The following is a 15,011-nucleotide window of genomic DNA, read 5'->3' as shown; positions in this document are numbered from 1 at the left end:
GAGGACATTTGGACATCTTAGTGAAGCTTAGATTTTTTTTAAGAGTTGAAAAACTAGTAGAAATGTTACAAGTTGAAGTAGAACTGACACTACTGTGGAGAATCTTTTTAAGACTTTATCTTTTTGAGTTAACTTGCTTATTTAAAGCAAAAAAAAATGTCCAAATGAAGGGTATCATGTTTGACCAAAGTCATAGTTATTTTAGCAAACTCAACATACGTTTCCCTTAAAGGTTAAACACTAATTCTTCAGCAAAACATTTTTCTCTTTTGTCCTAAGAGAAAATGTATCTACCTCTTGAAGTCAACTTGGATTAGCAGAATCACCGCTGTTGACGGTCAGTGTCACTCTGCCTGGACATGAAGTTGGAGGTTGCAGTTAGAAACAACTGGGGGCTGTTCCTGGAGGCCGCCTTGCCTTTTTAGGTTATGAGGGTCTCTGTGTGTTTAGGATAACATGATTGACAACTCCACTCCAGCTCCAATTAGCACCCTATAATTTATTAGCTTCTGCTTTCAGATTATGCGCTAACTTCACAAATATTTCAACCACGGAAACAGAAGCTATCAAGTGTCTCTTTCCCGATCCAGCCCTCTGGGGCTGGACTGAAATACAAGGAAAGAACAGTACAGTTGGTCTGTCAAATGAGAATAATCATTTATGTCTGTGCCTGTCTGAGGGCATGGTGTCTCTGATTTCTCATTAGGCTTGCATCTGTGTGTGTGTGTGTGTGTGTGTGTGTGTGTGTGTGTGTGTGTGTGTGTTTGTGGGTTAACAGATTCTATTGTGGGTATACTGTTTTAGTATTATTTGAGTTACATTTATTTATGGGTGATGAAGAAAAGCCAATGTTCAGAAAATATGAAATTTGTTTGCTCAACTCTTGCTGTTGTAAGCCTCATGGCTTCATTTACATACAAATGGCAACTATAATGATGGCACTGTCTTTTAGGATATTTATTCCTTTACTACAGATTTTAGGACTGTATAATATATTCTAAATTCTAGGAAGGAAGAATAGAATACACAGGACAAAGACCCTGACAAGTACAATCACAATATGAATGACAGGGATATACATTGTCAATATAGGGAAGAATTTAGCTCTAGGCTTTTATTTAACTCCAATGGTTTATATATCTGCCTTTAGAATAGTACTACACTGTTTCAATTATTGTAGCTTTATATGGTTTGAAATCAGAAAATATATATCTTCTAGCTTTGTTCTTTTTCAAGATCGTTTTGGGTACCTAGAGTCCATATTCCATATTAGGATAGATTTTTTTCTGAAAAATAAATATATAAATATATGATAGTTTCACCTAAAAAATAGAAAAAAAATATTCTCTGGTAAGAAAGAAAGCAAAAAGAAATATTGAAATGTTATCTTTAAGTCATCAAAAGCTTGGTATCAGAAAAAATGAAACTGTTATGTGAGATTATCATTTTTAATTTTAGATAAATTGCCATAATACTAGATGTCAACTACTAAGCCAAGCATGGGAGGGAGGGATAGGGAGAGAATGGGGTGGGGATTGGGTGGGGGCTGACTGGGAAAAGTGTGCATGTATGTCTACAAAAGTATGTATCCTACTATGATGTATGAATACAGTGCACCAATTAAAAAAAATAAAGCAATTTCCTAATAAATCTTAGGTTTTACAATTTTAGTCTTTCAAATGAATTTTTCTCTTTTATCCATGCTTTGATATCATTCTATGAGTTAATTACAGTGCAATTTGTAGAAATGGCATTGATATGAAAAGCATTTTGCCCATGTTTACATATGTATATATTCTCCAAGTGCTTAAAAAAGAAAGTGCTTTGTTTTCTTTGATAGACCATGTCTGAGTACCCACAAGAAATGCAGGCTTTGTGATTCTAAGGAAAATGGGAGTTAAAGTTACCTTAAGAGTAAGCCCTAGATGTAAATACGCACAGAAAACACTTACCCAGAACAAGTGACCAGAGCAGCTCTTAATTGACCAGACCCCGATCAATCTTAGGTCATTGCTAAAATTTGCCAGGCACTGAAACAGAACTTCAAAGGGGAGAATGAGATGGGATGGCAACTCCTTTTCAGCTGAAGGAGAAGAGATAGAGTTCCCTGTAGCTGGGTGACTGGGTTCCCAGCCAGTGGGCAATGGGCAAGAGGATTACTTGGTGGTGGAGAAGTCTCTCCCCTTTCATCACCTCTCCTTGGCTTAGGCGAAGTGCAAAGAGAAAGTGTGGGCGAGGCAGACACCAGTGCCAAGGGGTGTGATTACAGGAGAATCTAACCTTTCTCTCAGACCCTCAATCAGGTATATAACATGCATGAAAACATCATGGTTGCCTTTTCTCATGTCATCCCTCAGTTACTTAAATGTCCTTTATTACTGTATCTTTCAAAGCTGGAGTTTCACTAATATTAGCAAGACAGGTGAAGGAGTTAAAATTTTGCATGACCTGGTGGGCCTTAAGCATGTCAGCGAGGGCTATGGATTCCAAAGTTCTCTTCAGTGGTCTTGTTACAACACACAACTCAGTCTTAGTTTTAGATCACCTTGCATTCTACTTTAGGAAGGTATAAAACAGACCGCTTTTCTGCCAGACCGCTGGAGCCTAGGTTGGCTCAGTAGTCTGGACGGTGTGCTCAAGACTGCTCCAAAGGCCGGTTCCAGTGAATGAGTCTCCTCACCAGCAACTTGATATTCAGGTCAGATGCAGCTTATGAGAGAGGTTTTGGTAATCAGAATCTCGTGGCTGGGGAAATGCTCCCTGTGGTTATGACCACAGACCTTGTGAGTGCTAACGCAGGTGGACCACAGGTAAAGTGCCTCTTCTAGAGGGGGGATACTGGGAGAAGATGCCTGCAGAGAAAATACTGTTATGCTTTCTCTTTGTATGGTATATTTAGTGGCAGATTCTGAAAAGCACACTGGGACTCACTGCACCTTATTTATGCTTGTGTACACCAGTGAGCCATGCCAGTGGAACATGGATTTAAAAAAATCCACAGAGAAGTCCAAAGTTAATTTTAGTTATTGCTTCAATGTCCAAACCTCAGGCTAACTTACAGGGCTTGGTTAGGTTGGGTGTGAAGAACTTCTGAGCAGTGAAGACTGTTAAATACTGAAGTGAATTAATAAAAGAAGAAGTAGTGGCCAGGCATGATGGCACACTCTTCTAATCCTAGGACTTGGGAGGCTGAGACAGGAGGATCACAGCTTCAAAGCTGCAACTTCTTCAGACTCTCAGAAACCTAATAAGACTCTGTTTCCAAATAAGAAATAAAATCTGTCTGAGGATGTATCTTGGAGGCAGGATGCCTCTGGGTTCAATTCCCAGTACCCCCCTTCCCCCAAAAAAGCAGCAGTAATTCCCTCCTGAGATCAGAAGACTGCATTTGACTTAATGGTAGTTCCATTTGATGAAGGAATTTTGACAAAGCCCAATATCAATGAGTTCTACAGAGAGCCAGTCTTTGCTTCCCCTGCCTCTTTCCCCTCCCATTAAACATCTGTTGTGGGGAATAAAATAAGTTCAAAGTCAAACATCAGAGAGAGAAATCAGAATGGGACAAGACGTTACAGCAGGGATACTAGGACAGCCTGTGCACTGGGCTGCCTGGGTTTACATCTTCGCTCTGCCACTACAAACTTTATTACTGGGGAAATTATCCTTCCTCCCTATGCCAGTATTCTCATAACAAGAGGATCATAGTAATAAATACCACATTAATAATGCAGCAAGACTTAAATAAGTTAATCTATTCATAAAGCTTTGGAGTCAGTGCCTGATACATGATAAAAAGTTGCTATTAGCGATTATTGTTATTGCGATCGTATGTGGAGCAGCATAGTAACTTCCATCTGAGAAAAAAAATATTGTTCTTGTAATGGTATTTACTTCACAGGTTCCCAGAAGATAACAGGGTGGGGGTGGACAATTCTGCCAAGCTCGTGCTTTGAGTAAGGTCCTTTACCTGCTTTCAACTCTTGAGACTATCACCCAAGATAAGTGCTATTTGTTTCTCACATTACAATGAAGGTCAAGATTTGGACTGATAGGTTTATGCTTCAACAATGTACAAGGGCAATTTGAGCATTACACAGATCGTCTCTCCTGAGCACTTTACAATACAAATAGCTTTGACAGCAACAGAAAAAAAAAGACATCAATTTAACAGTTTCTAGTAGGATTTTGCTTTCTTAGTCGAGCTTATTAAAATGTAAAATAACCCAACAATTAAAAATGCTTGTAACTGATGAATATTATCTCAAGAGGATAGACTTTAAGAAGTAACAGTATTCTCTTCTGGAGAATAATAAATCTGTATCAGAATGAACGGTCTACAGGCAAGTGCTCTGTGTACTCAATCTGCTCCTAACTTCCTGAGTGCTAACAGGTTAGTCCTTGGCTTTCACAGACCATGTTCTCCTTATCTATAAAACAGAGGGGGAAACCTAACTTCTATTTCCATGTTTGATGTGATGTGGAACAGGGTGGACAGACTGCATAGCCCAGCAAACATACTGGAAAAACAATATGTGTGTGTGTGTGTGTGTGTGTGTGTGTGTGTGTTTCTCACAATATTGCTGACATCAGATCATACTATTATAAATTATCTTATTCTCCTACAGAGAACGGAGACATTTATTTTGTTCATGAAACAACACAGCGAATTTGTAGCAAATAGACATCTTTAATGTTCGTTTCTTCTTCCTAGTCTCCTTCAGTTTTGCCCACACATGGAACACTCCCCTGTTCCATCGCAAAAGTGACCAATCACAACTTTAGAGACTGAGAGAAACATTTGAGGTATTGTTGCCACCAAAGACATTCCTTCCCCTTCTGGTGACTTCTAGTTCCTCTCCATGGAGACAGTTGGGGTCTCTTGTTGCATTTTTTATCCAGAGGATAAGAGGGAGAGACAGGATTTGTGGGAGAGAAGGCAGAGCTGGGTTTCTTCTTTCATTGTAAAATGTATCTTATAAAAAAGATGATATATATACATATGTATAACATATCCAGCGCGATTGCAATTGTTATGCCAAACACTGGGAAGTGCCACCTTGGTCGATGTATTTCTGGAGTTTTAAACAGTTGTCCCACAACAGCTGCATTTCACTAAGACTTGGGCAGGTGGCTCCAGATCAGCCCTTGCCACTCATACAGGCTGAGGCCTCCATGTTCACCATCCAAAGGGAAAATTGTGTCTCTGTGTGGAGTGGGAATCAAGGAGGAGACCAGAAGAGAGGGAGCTGGAGGCTAAGCCTTGGAGAAGGAGGAACTGTCTTCTTTTCATTTTTCTATCACAGTCCTTGTTGCAGATACAAATACATTTTCCCACCTGAGGACGCTGACATCAGTAGTGCTATGATCACACTACCTAATGAAATAATTCACATCAGCATGAAAAATATTCACACCCAAAGGTCTCCTTTTCTTTTCCCCATTCCAAGAAAGCTTATGATATCACATCACCCCAAGCAATCTCAACACAGATATCTCCAGTGATTTGGCCAAAAGTCATTAAACATAATTCAGTCTCTGGATCTGCTCTTCTGCCAGAAGAGATTAATTTTAGGCGACATTTCTGTATAGGTGCCTTTTGATTCTCCTGGCACACCAAGAAGTTCGAAGTCTCTGCCTTCTCCCACTCCTCATTCACGAAGTGAGAGTCACAGATGCGGAGCAGCCCCCGTGGCTGGTCAGAAAGGAAAGGGGAGGGGAAACCCTGGGTCAGCAGGTCAGCTCAGAAGGGATGCACCGCAGAGGGAATAGCGCCGAGCTGCAAACCAAGATCAGAAGCTGTTACAAACCCACTCCTTTTCTGCTTGGGCGCCACCAATTGCACTATTCAGAGACCTACAGGGAAGAAGGTGGGCTGTCTAAAACCAGTACAGATCCTTGCTTTTGTCCTGAGGCAGCAAACCTGAAAATAGAGAGGAGACAGAGGAGACAGGGAGAGAGAGAGAGAGAGAGAGAGAGAGAGAGAGAGAGAGAGAGAGAGAGAGAGAGAGAGAGAGAGAAGCAGAAAGGAGAGAGCAAGGGAGAGAGAGAGAAGGGATGGGGAGGGAAGGCACAAGATATTTAAGAAAAAGAAAGACAAACACCATCTTTTTATTGTAAAATTTACAGACTTTCTCTAAAGGGGAGGGGTGAATGGTGAATGAAAGTAAAAGCAAAGCAAATGAAAACACCCTCTCTTCACCTGAGGAAAAGGGGTGAGATGACCAGCTAGTCATTGTGCCTTCCCTCAAAAAAAGCAAAATGTACCTTTCAAATGCAAATTTTTAAGCCTGAGACTTAACATCTTAGCATTATATTTAAATCATTTTCTTTTACATTTTAAGATTCCCATTTAACTTGGCAATTGTGCCATATCGTAATTGTCTTTAGGTGACAGGACTCTGGAAGGCAGAGAGGGTTTTAAGCTACGCTCTGAGCAGGTTTTCTAGATCAGCGCTGTCCAATAGGAATACAGTGGGAGCCATGGGGCCTGAATCTAAATTGTTTAAGCAGCCACATGGAGGGGAAAAAGTAAAAAGAAACAAGTGAGAATTAATTTTAATAATATATTTTATTTAACCCAATAAACTCAATATGCAATGCGGTGAACATACTTGAACATGCAAAATCAATATAAAATTGTATCGAGGTGAATCTTAACATTTTTTTGCACACGTTTTCAAAACCCTGTGTGTCTTAGGTACTGACAGCACATGTCACTGCACCCTGGCCACAGTGCAAGAGCTCGGTGGTCACCTGTGGCTAGTGGTTAGGACTGAACAGCGCTGAGCTAGAACCTTCCCACCAAATTTTATTTAAAAAGAAAAAAAATAGTTCTCTGTTATAGAGCAGGGGGGTCCTACTTTGTAACCCCGCCCACATGGGTAGCCCAGGGTCACGCATCACACACCCATCCCATGCAGGTTCTGGCCACCGAGTCCGGGGGTCTCCCCGGAGAGCTAGGGGGCTCGGGCTCAGCCCAGCGTCGGGTACAGCGCTGGAGGGGCGCCGGGGAGGCCACACTCCCTCCTCCGCTTACCTGAGTCCACGCTGAGGCCCAGGCCCGGGGCCACGTCCCCCGCGGGGCTCACGAAGGGCCCCCCGGGCGCGGTCCAGGCGCCGCCGGCCGGCTCGGCCTTGGCGGAGAGCTCGCAGGACGGGCTGCCGGGCGCGGGCGCGGGCGCGGGGCCGAGGCGGGCCGGGCGCCCCGAGGCGGCGGGCATCAGCAGCGGCCCGTAGCGCGGGTCGAAGTGCGGCGCGTAGACCTCGTGCACGGCGGCGGGGCGCGGGTAGGCGGCGGCCTGGGCGCCCAGCGCGCCGCCCAGCGCGTAGGGGTGGTGCGGGTGCGCGGGGTGCGGGTGCGCGTGGTGCCAGGCCTCGGCCGCGCCCTGGTGCAGGTGTCCGTGCAGCGCGGCGGGCGCGTAGGGGTCGGCGGCGGCGAAGGGCAGCTCCGAGTGCGCGGCGGCCAGCGGGCTGCCCAGCGGCGCGGGCACCGGCGCCGGGTACGCGCTGTTCCAGAAGGAGGCGGGGAAGCTGCGCTGGCTCATCGGGAAGGAGCCGTCCGCTGCGGAGACCCGGGGGGGAAGGAGAGGGGAGCGTGTCACTGCCCCCAAAGTGGGCCCGCGCGCCGCCCCGCTGCGCCTCCGCAGGGCGCCGCGGCCAGCCGGGGATGGGGGAGGAAACAGGACTTCCCCGAGTTCACAAATGTACCCTCGGCACAGACCCGGGAAGCCGAGGAGAGAAAGCGCAGAGAGGTCCCCGCTCCCTGCCCTAGTATGGGGAGCGGGGATCGTGCCCGTCCTAGGGCCGCGCTGCGGGGAAGCCTCCCGCAGACGCGATTTCCCCGCCTCTCCCCAAGCTAAAGAGCGCGGGAGTCGGTGCCCGGAGATCTCACTACCCCCTCTGGCGTCTCAAGCTTTCCAGGTGTCAGAGAGTATGCCCCTCCAGAGCTCCTGATAACTGGAAGTCCATCGACATATTTCAGTCTTACGGCCTTAGTTTTCTTTCTAAAAACCGTATTTTAAATACGTTTCCCCAAGAACTCAAGCAAAAGAATAACCTGACATATTAAAAGAGTAGTTGTGTTATTTACATAGAAGGACATGAAGGGACAGGTTTTTTTTTTAAAAAAAAATGCTAAATTTTATTTAACAAGCTTTCTGCATCCGAGTGAGGATGCCAGGAATAATTGTTATTTTCAGTATCTCCGGTAGCCCGTAGTCACAGCAGCATTTTAAGAAAACAGCATTTAGATCAAGTTTGTTGCCTTGAGCGGGGAAAGATGGGTACCTCGTTCAAGAACCCTTACAGAACGACCATCCTAGAGAATTTTAAATGATTTGAAAGTCTATTCTAAGATGTGAATAGTCTTTCTGGTTAAAAAAATTAGGACTCTGGGCAATAAAAAGAGAATACTGTATGTAAAATTAATGTTTTTGGATCCCGTCTAAGGACAAGGTGAATGCAAAATGCCAGGCTCTCTCAAGGAAAAAAAAAGGGGGGGTATTATTTTCCCCAAATGATTAAATTTAACAACAAAGTCCTCATGGCTCAGGTTAGCATACATTAAAAAAAAACTAAGCTCAAAGAGCAAGCTAACTAAATGGTTTCCCTCACCTTATTATTGGTAATATGGAGGAACTGAGATTTGAGACTAGAAGGGAGATTTAGTTGACTCCTGTAAGAAATCACTGTCCCAGCCTTAAGTAAAGCAAAAGATGTGGTTGACAGTAGAAAAACAAAAAGGGGGTGTGTTTACAACACCACCAGAGATGTTTTGGCTGTATCTGAATTTTTGCCGCCTTATGTGCTCATGGAAAATAAACCTTATGCTTCAAGTTTTCCTAAGTAATTTGAAAACTGACAAAAGGCATAGACTGGCCTTAGGAGGCATTCTACCCCACATTTTGCTTGCAAGGGTTTTTTAGGAGTCCTAGGCAATTTTCGGGCAATTGGGAAAGTGCCCTTTTTTGTTGTTGGTAAAGATCCTCATTGTTCTAATTTTAGAGGCTGGTAAACAGTGACCTCAAAAAGGCGCAGAGACTTGTCCAAGGTCATATTGCTAGGAAGCCGTGGAACCACCATCTTCCAATCCCAAGCCTTCCAATCCCAAGGTTAATGTTTATTTTCAGGCCACTGCTCTGCTCTGCTTTTTAAAGATGAGAGCTCATGCCTGTGCCCTTTCCCCCTTGGTGCTCTTACTTGGCCCCTCCTTTCTGCCACTTGGTAGTATTCTTCCAGCTGTGTATCTTTGAGCACTACAGGTAGACCCCAGGTTGAGAGAGTCCTCCACTGACCCTTTCTAGTAGGGCCCCACACTCACCTCTCCAGGACCCAGAGCTCCTTGGTACTTTGCTGCTGGTACAGCTGGGGGAGTAGCTGCTAGGCTGGCTCAGAGCCCTACTGAAATGTTCGTCCACCACAGAGCTGATGTCCCCCTGGAAATAGGTGAAGAGGACGCAGCGGGAGTTGATGTACTCTGCCTCTGGTGGGTGCTCTTTCTCTGGGCTGCCTTCTTCCTCTTTGATACTGGCTGGGGTTTGGCTGGAAAATGAGGAGCTGCCACTGCTGCTGGGGCTGGCGTTGCATTCCTGGGCTTCCTGCATTTTGGAGTAATAGGCTAGCTTCTGCTGAGAGACAGAGAGAGAGAGAGAGAGAGAGAGAGAGAGAGAGAGAGAGAGAGAGAGAGAGAGAGAGAAGGGAGGAGAGAGGAGAGAAAGATACCAGTTTCAAAACATAGAGCAAGTTGGGTTCAGGCTGAACTTCCTCATCCCAATCCCTTAAGTATCCACGGAGAAAACTGCCATCTGTGCCTAAGCTGTGCACCTTACACAGAAAACCAGCAAGGGAGGGCTGGCCTCACTGTCCACAAGTTTCAGCCTGTACCCTAGGGTAGGCGGGCTTCCTTAGAGGAGGTTGTTGGTAACTCCATCTTCTGGGAATTGTTGCTAGGCCAAATGGAAACCTCTCCTAAAACATCGGGATGAAAGTCTCAGAAGATACTTCCCAAACCAAGTTGTGAGCTGTGTTTGACCTTAGAGCCTGGCATGCATATTTTAAAAATCAGGCTTCAAGGATAGAAAAGTGCCCAAGTACAGTTAAAGCTTGACTGTTGCCTTCCTGAGAATCCAGGGCAGAAGCATGAGGTGCAAGGTGAAGCATCCTCCTGATAAAACAGGACCAAAGCAAGATGCACTAGGAAGATCCTGTCAGGAACATGAATCAAAAACCGACACTGGAACTGAGAAGGAGTTCCACTTAGTAATGAATGGATTAGGAATGTCTGAAAACACCATGACTGGGGAAAATATATAGATCATTTAATAAACGAGAGTTTATATTTATTTAGTCATCCAGTTAAAAGTGTGTCTTAGTTTTTATCTTTTTTTAAAATTTTCTGTGGGTTTGGGGATGGAACCCAGGGGCATTTGACCTCTGAGCTATTCCCCCTACCCAATTTTTTATTCTTTATTTTGAAACAGCATCTCACTGAGTTGCAGAGGGCCTCACTAAGTAGCTGAGGCTGTCCGCGTACTGCGATCCTCCAGTCTCAGCCTCCCAAATGCTGGGATTACAAGCGTGTGCCACCACGCCCCGGCTTTTAGTACTAATATTGTGTGTGTGTGTGTGTGTGTGTGTGTGTGTGTGTGTGTGTGTGTAGGGAAAGACCAATGGACTGCATTTCCATTCTTAGCATCTTTAAATACAGCAAGGACACAAGTAATGAAAAGAAACAGGAGGAAGGTTAGGATCCCAGTTGTGATAATAGGTAGTTTGTGAGATCTGAGAGCGAATTTTTTTTTCAAAACAGTTTTCAAAAAGCAGCTGCTGAGAACATTTTCTCAGGAATAAGCACGGGACAGAATGGAGTGCCAAAGCATTCTGGAGGTGGAGATGGTCTCCTGAGGCCTGAGCCATAGAACACTGAACAGAACTCTCAATGCAACAAATTGATCCAGGGTCCAGGAGGAGAAAGACCAGAAGGAACAACAACCTCTCTCCTCCTTTCAATACTTCCATCCTAAGAAGGAGTATGTCTTAGACAAAGGGGAACTCTGGTGATTCCTACCATTAACACTGAGCCTAGAAACTCTAGGTTGAAAACTAAAAGGGGGGAGGAGGAGGGAAGAAAACTAAAAGCAAATCCACACACTCCATCATTCATCGGGAAATTTCAGAATAGACATTCTCACTTTGCAAACAAATTTGTCGAAATCACTGACAGAGGCACTGGGGAATATTTCAAGTTTCCCAAAGCAGGAGTTCAGGCCTTTATCTTCCAACCTGGTCCAGATTCCTAAAGGCCTCAGGTGTGTGCTTTTGTTCTTTTTCTGGACTTTTCTCCCAGCTTTCTGTTAGATCAGCGGAGGAAATGGAAGGGAAATTTGTTTGATTAGACAGAAGTCCAAGAAAAAGAACAATTGGTAGAATTAAGCGAAACTCTTAGGAATTTGCAGGACCGGGGTTAAACGATCATAAAAGTGAGTTTGTCCAAAGCAGAGCTGCTCGATTGAACTACTCAGGCTCCTGAAAGGCGAAGTATAATCTATGCTCTCCGCCATTCAATCGCACCCTTAGAATACTCCCTAGAACGCAGAAAAGCAAAGATGATAAAAATCAGTGCCTCTGCGTGGTGCTCCTCTTAAGGACTTTGCTGGCCTGGAATAAACTGGCCTGATTGCCTGAGAATTAAAATGGAAATGATTCCCGAGACTGGGTTGCAGGGCTGAGAACACATGGGGGCCTTTGCATCTCACACAGAACGACAGAGACTGGCCTTTGCTTTTTGTCTTGTCATTCTTGGTTTTCCAAGCGAGAGCTTTGCCCAAAGCTCCCCGCCCCGGCACTAGACTGGGAGTCCGAAGTCCGACCGGCTCTTAAGAAGAAAAGCCAGCCCGTGACATTCTGGTCTGATCATTCCCGGGCAGACCTGGGTGCACATTAGCACGGCTTAGCTGCCTTCCGGGGAAAGCGAGCTAAAGGGGGCGAGTTAACTGCAGAACCAACCGGGTGACAGCGCGGGCAATCCTCGCATCTGGGCGACGCGGGCTGCTGGTCTGACGCCCGGGACGCGCGCAGACGTGGTGGACCTTGGGGTACCCACGAGACCCCTAAGAGCCGGAAGGCTGGGGGATCCACCAGTCCCTGAGATCCCCCGACTCCCAGGAGACACGTACCTGGTGGTAGGGAGTGTAGGCGGCTGCGAAGTAGGGCTGCGGAGGACCATAGACTTGGTACATAACATCCAGACAGCTCATGGCTCCCCGCCGCGGAGACAGTTAAGCGCTTTTTCATCAATTTCGGCTCCGCAAAGCTCCGGGATGCTGCGCGGGCGAGGCCCGAGCGCCCGAGTCAAGGGCGGCGGAGCCAGGGGCCGCCCTCGGCGCCGGGATCCCGCCGGCGCGCTCCCTTCCACTCCGGCGATTGCAGCCCGGGCCGCGCTCCGCACAGAAGCGCCGGGGCTCCGGCTCGAGGGCATTTAAACCCCACGCCCCGAGGGCGTGCTGACGCCACACCCCGGCCGCGGGGGGCGGGGGCGGGGACCCGGGGGCCAATGGAGAGCGAGGCCGCCAGCCCGGGGGCCGCGGCGGGTCTCCCCGGGACTCCCGCGCAGAAAGCCTGTGGCCAAGGTGCCAGGGACTGTGCGATCCTGAAGGTGGGGCCCGAGGCTCGCGCCACGAGTAGGGATTCCCAGGTTAAAACTGGGGTGGTGGTGGTGGAAAGAGAGGGGGAAGAAAGGAGAGAGAGGGAGAGAGGGAGAGAGGGAGAGAGGGAGAGAGAGAGAGAGAGAGAGAGAGAGAGAGAGAGAGAGAGAGATATGTGTGTGTGTGTGTGTGTGTGTGTGTGCGCGCGTGCGCGCGTGTCCACTGAAGGGCCGTGTGTGTCCGGGAGTGGCGAGGCGCGGCAGATTCTCTGCTCTCGGTTCCCGGGGCTGGCGATGTCTGTTCTCTGGACGTCCACTTGGGCTTTTGGGTCCTCTCACACCGGATGCCCATGCTCTCTGGGGACTAGTCTCTGGGGCAGAGGCGCTCCCCTTGCAAGGAAATAGCCGTGGCAAAGCTTGTAACCGCGTCCTCTCTGCTCTACCTCCTTGGTGCCTCCTCCATCCCGCTCCTCTCTTCTCCCTCCTCTAAAGCTCGCCTCACCCCTTTGTCTTTGAGGTCGAACCCACAAGGTCACACCCTGCCTCCGCCACTCGTAAAGTGCGCAGCTTTTGAGGAGTTCCGCCTCTGTCCAGCCGGTTCCTGGCTTCCCAGGCCCGGGTCTCCTCAAAGGTGTGCTTTTCGGGACAAGGACCCTTTTTGGCTTTAAGAGGCATCCTAGGAACCGCGGACAGGTCGGAAGGGGCTTTTGTTGCCTCTTGGCTGGCAACACCCAAAGCTGCCACGTTTCTTTTTATGCGCGTGTAAGGTCCGTCAAAGGTGAAACGCGCTCCAGTTGGGTCTCCCGCCCAGAGCTCCGCAGGCTCCGACCTGCTCTCCGTCCTCCTCAAAATCTCCCTCCTCCACCCCCAGGCAGGGGAGTGTGACAGTGGAGGCCTCAGTCTTATAAATTTAGGAACGAAATGAGACTAGGCTGTTTCTCTGGCAGGATCAGGTGGTAGAAGAGGGTTACTGGCGAGATCCGGCGCGTTCAGGGTGATAGGACGGTGCATGGATGCCGCTCTCCCTCTGAACTTTATCATGACCTATGATGACAAGGCACCAACTCAGAAGCAAAAAGAAGGGGGTTAGAGCAATGGGGAAGGGCCACACTTGGGCTGGGGGCAGAGGCTGGGAGCACTGAGAGTCCAGCCCCAATAAAGAGACAGCGTGAAAAGGTAAAAGTATGGAAAATCTCACACTGATTTTCGAGCTATACACTTGAGGATAAATGCACTCTAGAAGTCATTTGTGTGTTAGGAAGTGAATCGTTTAAGTCAAATTGCTTTAAAGTTGAACTTTTTGTTTGCCTTATTTCTATTTTTATACTTGTATGGGTACAATGTAGTGGGGTCCAAAGGCATACAAACACGCATGCCCACATCACTTCTATTTTCTTCCGTGTTTCGAAATAGGCAATGGCTCTAGGTCTCCAACTTGGTGTGTAAATGGTGAGCGGTCGGGAACTGTTGGAAGGTTTCCTTGATTATCTACAATGTAATCTGTTTCTAATAAAAGTTAAAAAATAAAGACACTACCTTAGTGCATTTTATCCAAGCCTCTTGGGGGCGGGATTGACCCGTGATCCAGCGCCAACGACCTCTGGAGCTAGGGGCAATGTAGGTGCGCGGGTGAAGCCGACCCTCGCTCAGTTCTCCACCCCTGCGCAGGGTCCCAAAGGAGTCGGAGGGGGCGCGCACTAGACCACCAGCATTTCTCAGGGGCAAAAGCGAACGGTCACTTGAAACACCACAATGCATCCCTCAGGATGCAGGAGGGGAGAGTTGAGGCCCCAGGCTCGCTCTGGGCTACCGCACAGCCACGCGGTTGGGGGCAGCTCCGCCTGCCTCTGAGTTGGTCAGGCCCGCGCGCCCTAGGACAGGTCTGGGGACACTTGGGAGCCCAGGTGCCCACGACGCAACGCGGCCAGTCTGTGAAACCCCTGCGGGTCTAGCTTTCTATTTTCCACAGGTCCAGCGATCCATTTCTTAACACGTAGTAGGTTCCACTTGAGAAACGCGCTCCTTCCTGCGCAGCCCAGGCTTGACATCCTGGACCCGGAGAGGAAGCGCGGAGGAGAAGCACCGGATCAAGGGCTCTTGTCTTTGAGCATCTCCCAGAAGTTGCCTGCTGACCCTTGTACCCGCCCACCCCCAAACCTCTTTCAGTCCAACAAAGCCCAGTCAAATGTTATTTTCGGAAGTTTTACAGAAGCAGCGATTTAGCGTATTCTGCACGTAGAAAATGTGATTCTATTTGCCCAGGGCTGCTTGTCTTTCACAAACAGTTCTCAATCTCCTCTTCCTTGGAAACAGTTTAAAAAAAAATTTTTTTTTAAATCTCTCTGAAGCCAAGGGAGGGCATGACAGCACC

The 15,011-nt window shown here is 47.4% G+C and overlaps 1 protein-coding gene across 3 annotated transcripts; it reads right to left on the bottom strand.

Moving 5' to 3' along the window:
* Nucleotides 1-5,735: 5,735 nt before the first annotated feature.
* Nucleotides 5,736-12,254, bottom strand: VGLL2 (vestigial like family member 2; the record flags this gene model as incomplete). 3 transcript variants are annotated; one of them, XM_080699951.1, is made up of 4 exons in its annotated part: nt 5,736-5,776; nt 7,037-7,561; nt 9,320-9,623; nt 12,174-12,254. In XM_080699951.1, 4 exons carry the CDS (start codon nt 12,252-12,254, stop codon nt 5,736-5,738), a joined length of 951 nt encoding a protein of 316 aa, XP_080556077.1. The 3 variants fall into 3 exon arrangements, with proteins under 3 accessions (XP_080556077.1, XP_080556078.1, XP_080556076.1); XM_080699952.1 differs by lacking the exon at nt 7,037-7,561; XM_080699950.1 differs by lacking the exon at nt 5,736-5,776 and having other exon boundaries at nt 6,972-7,561.
* Nucleotides 12,255-15,011: the final 2,757 nt, after the last annotated feature.

Source organism: Muscardinus avellanarius, assembly GCF_963383645.1.
Source record: "Muscardinus avellanarius genome assembly, chromosome: 8".
Taxonomy (NCBI): Eukaryota; Metazoa; Chordata; class Mammalia; order Rodentia; family Gliridae; genus Muscardinus; species Muscardinus avellanarius.
This window is presented reverse-complemented; position numbering and strand designations above follow the sequence as displayed.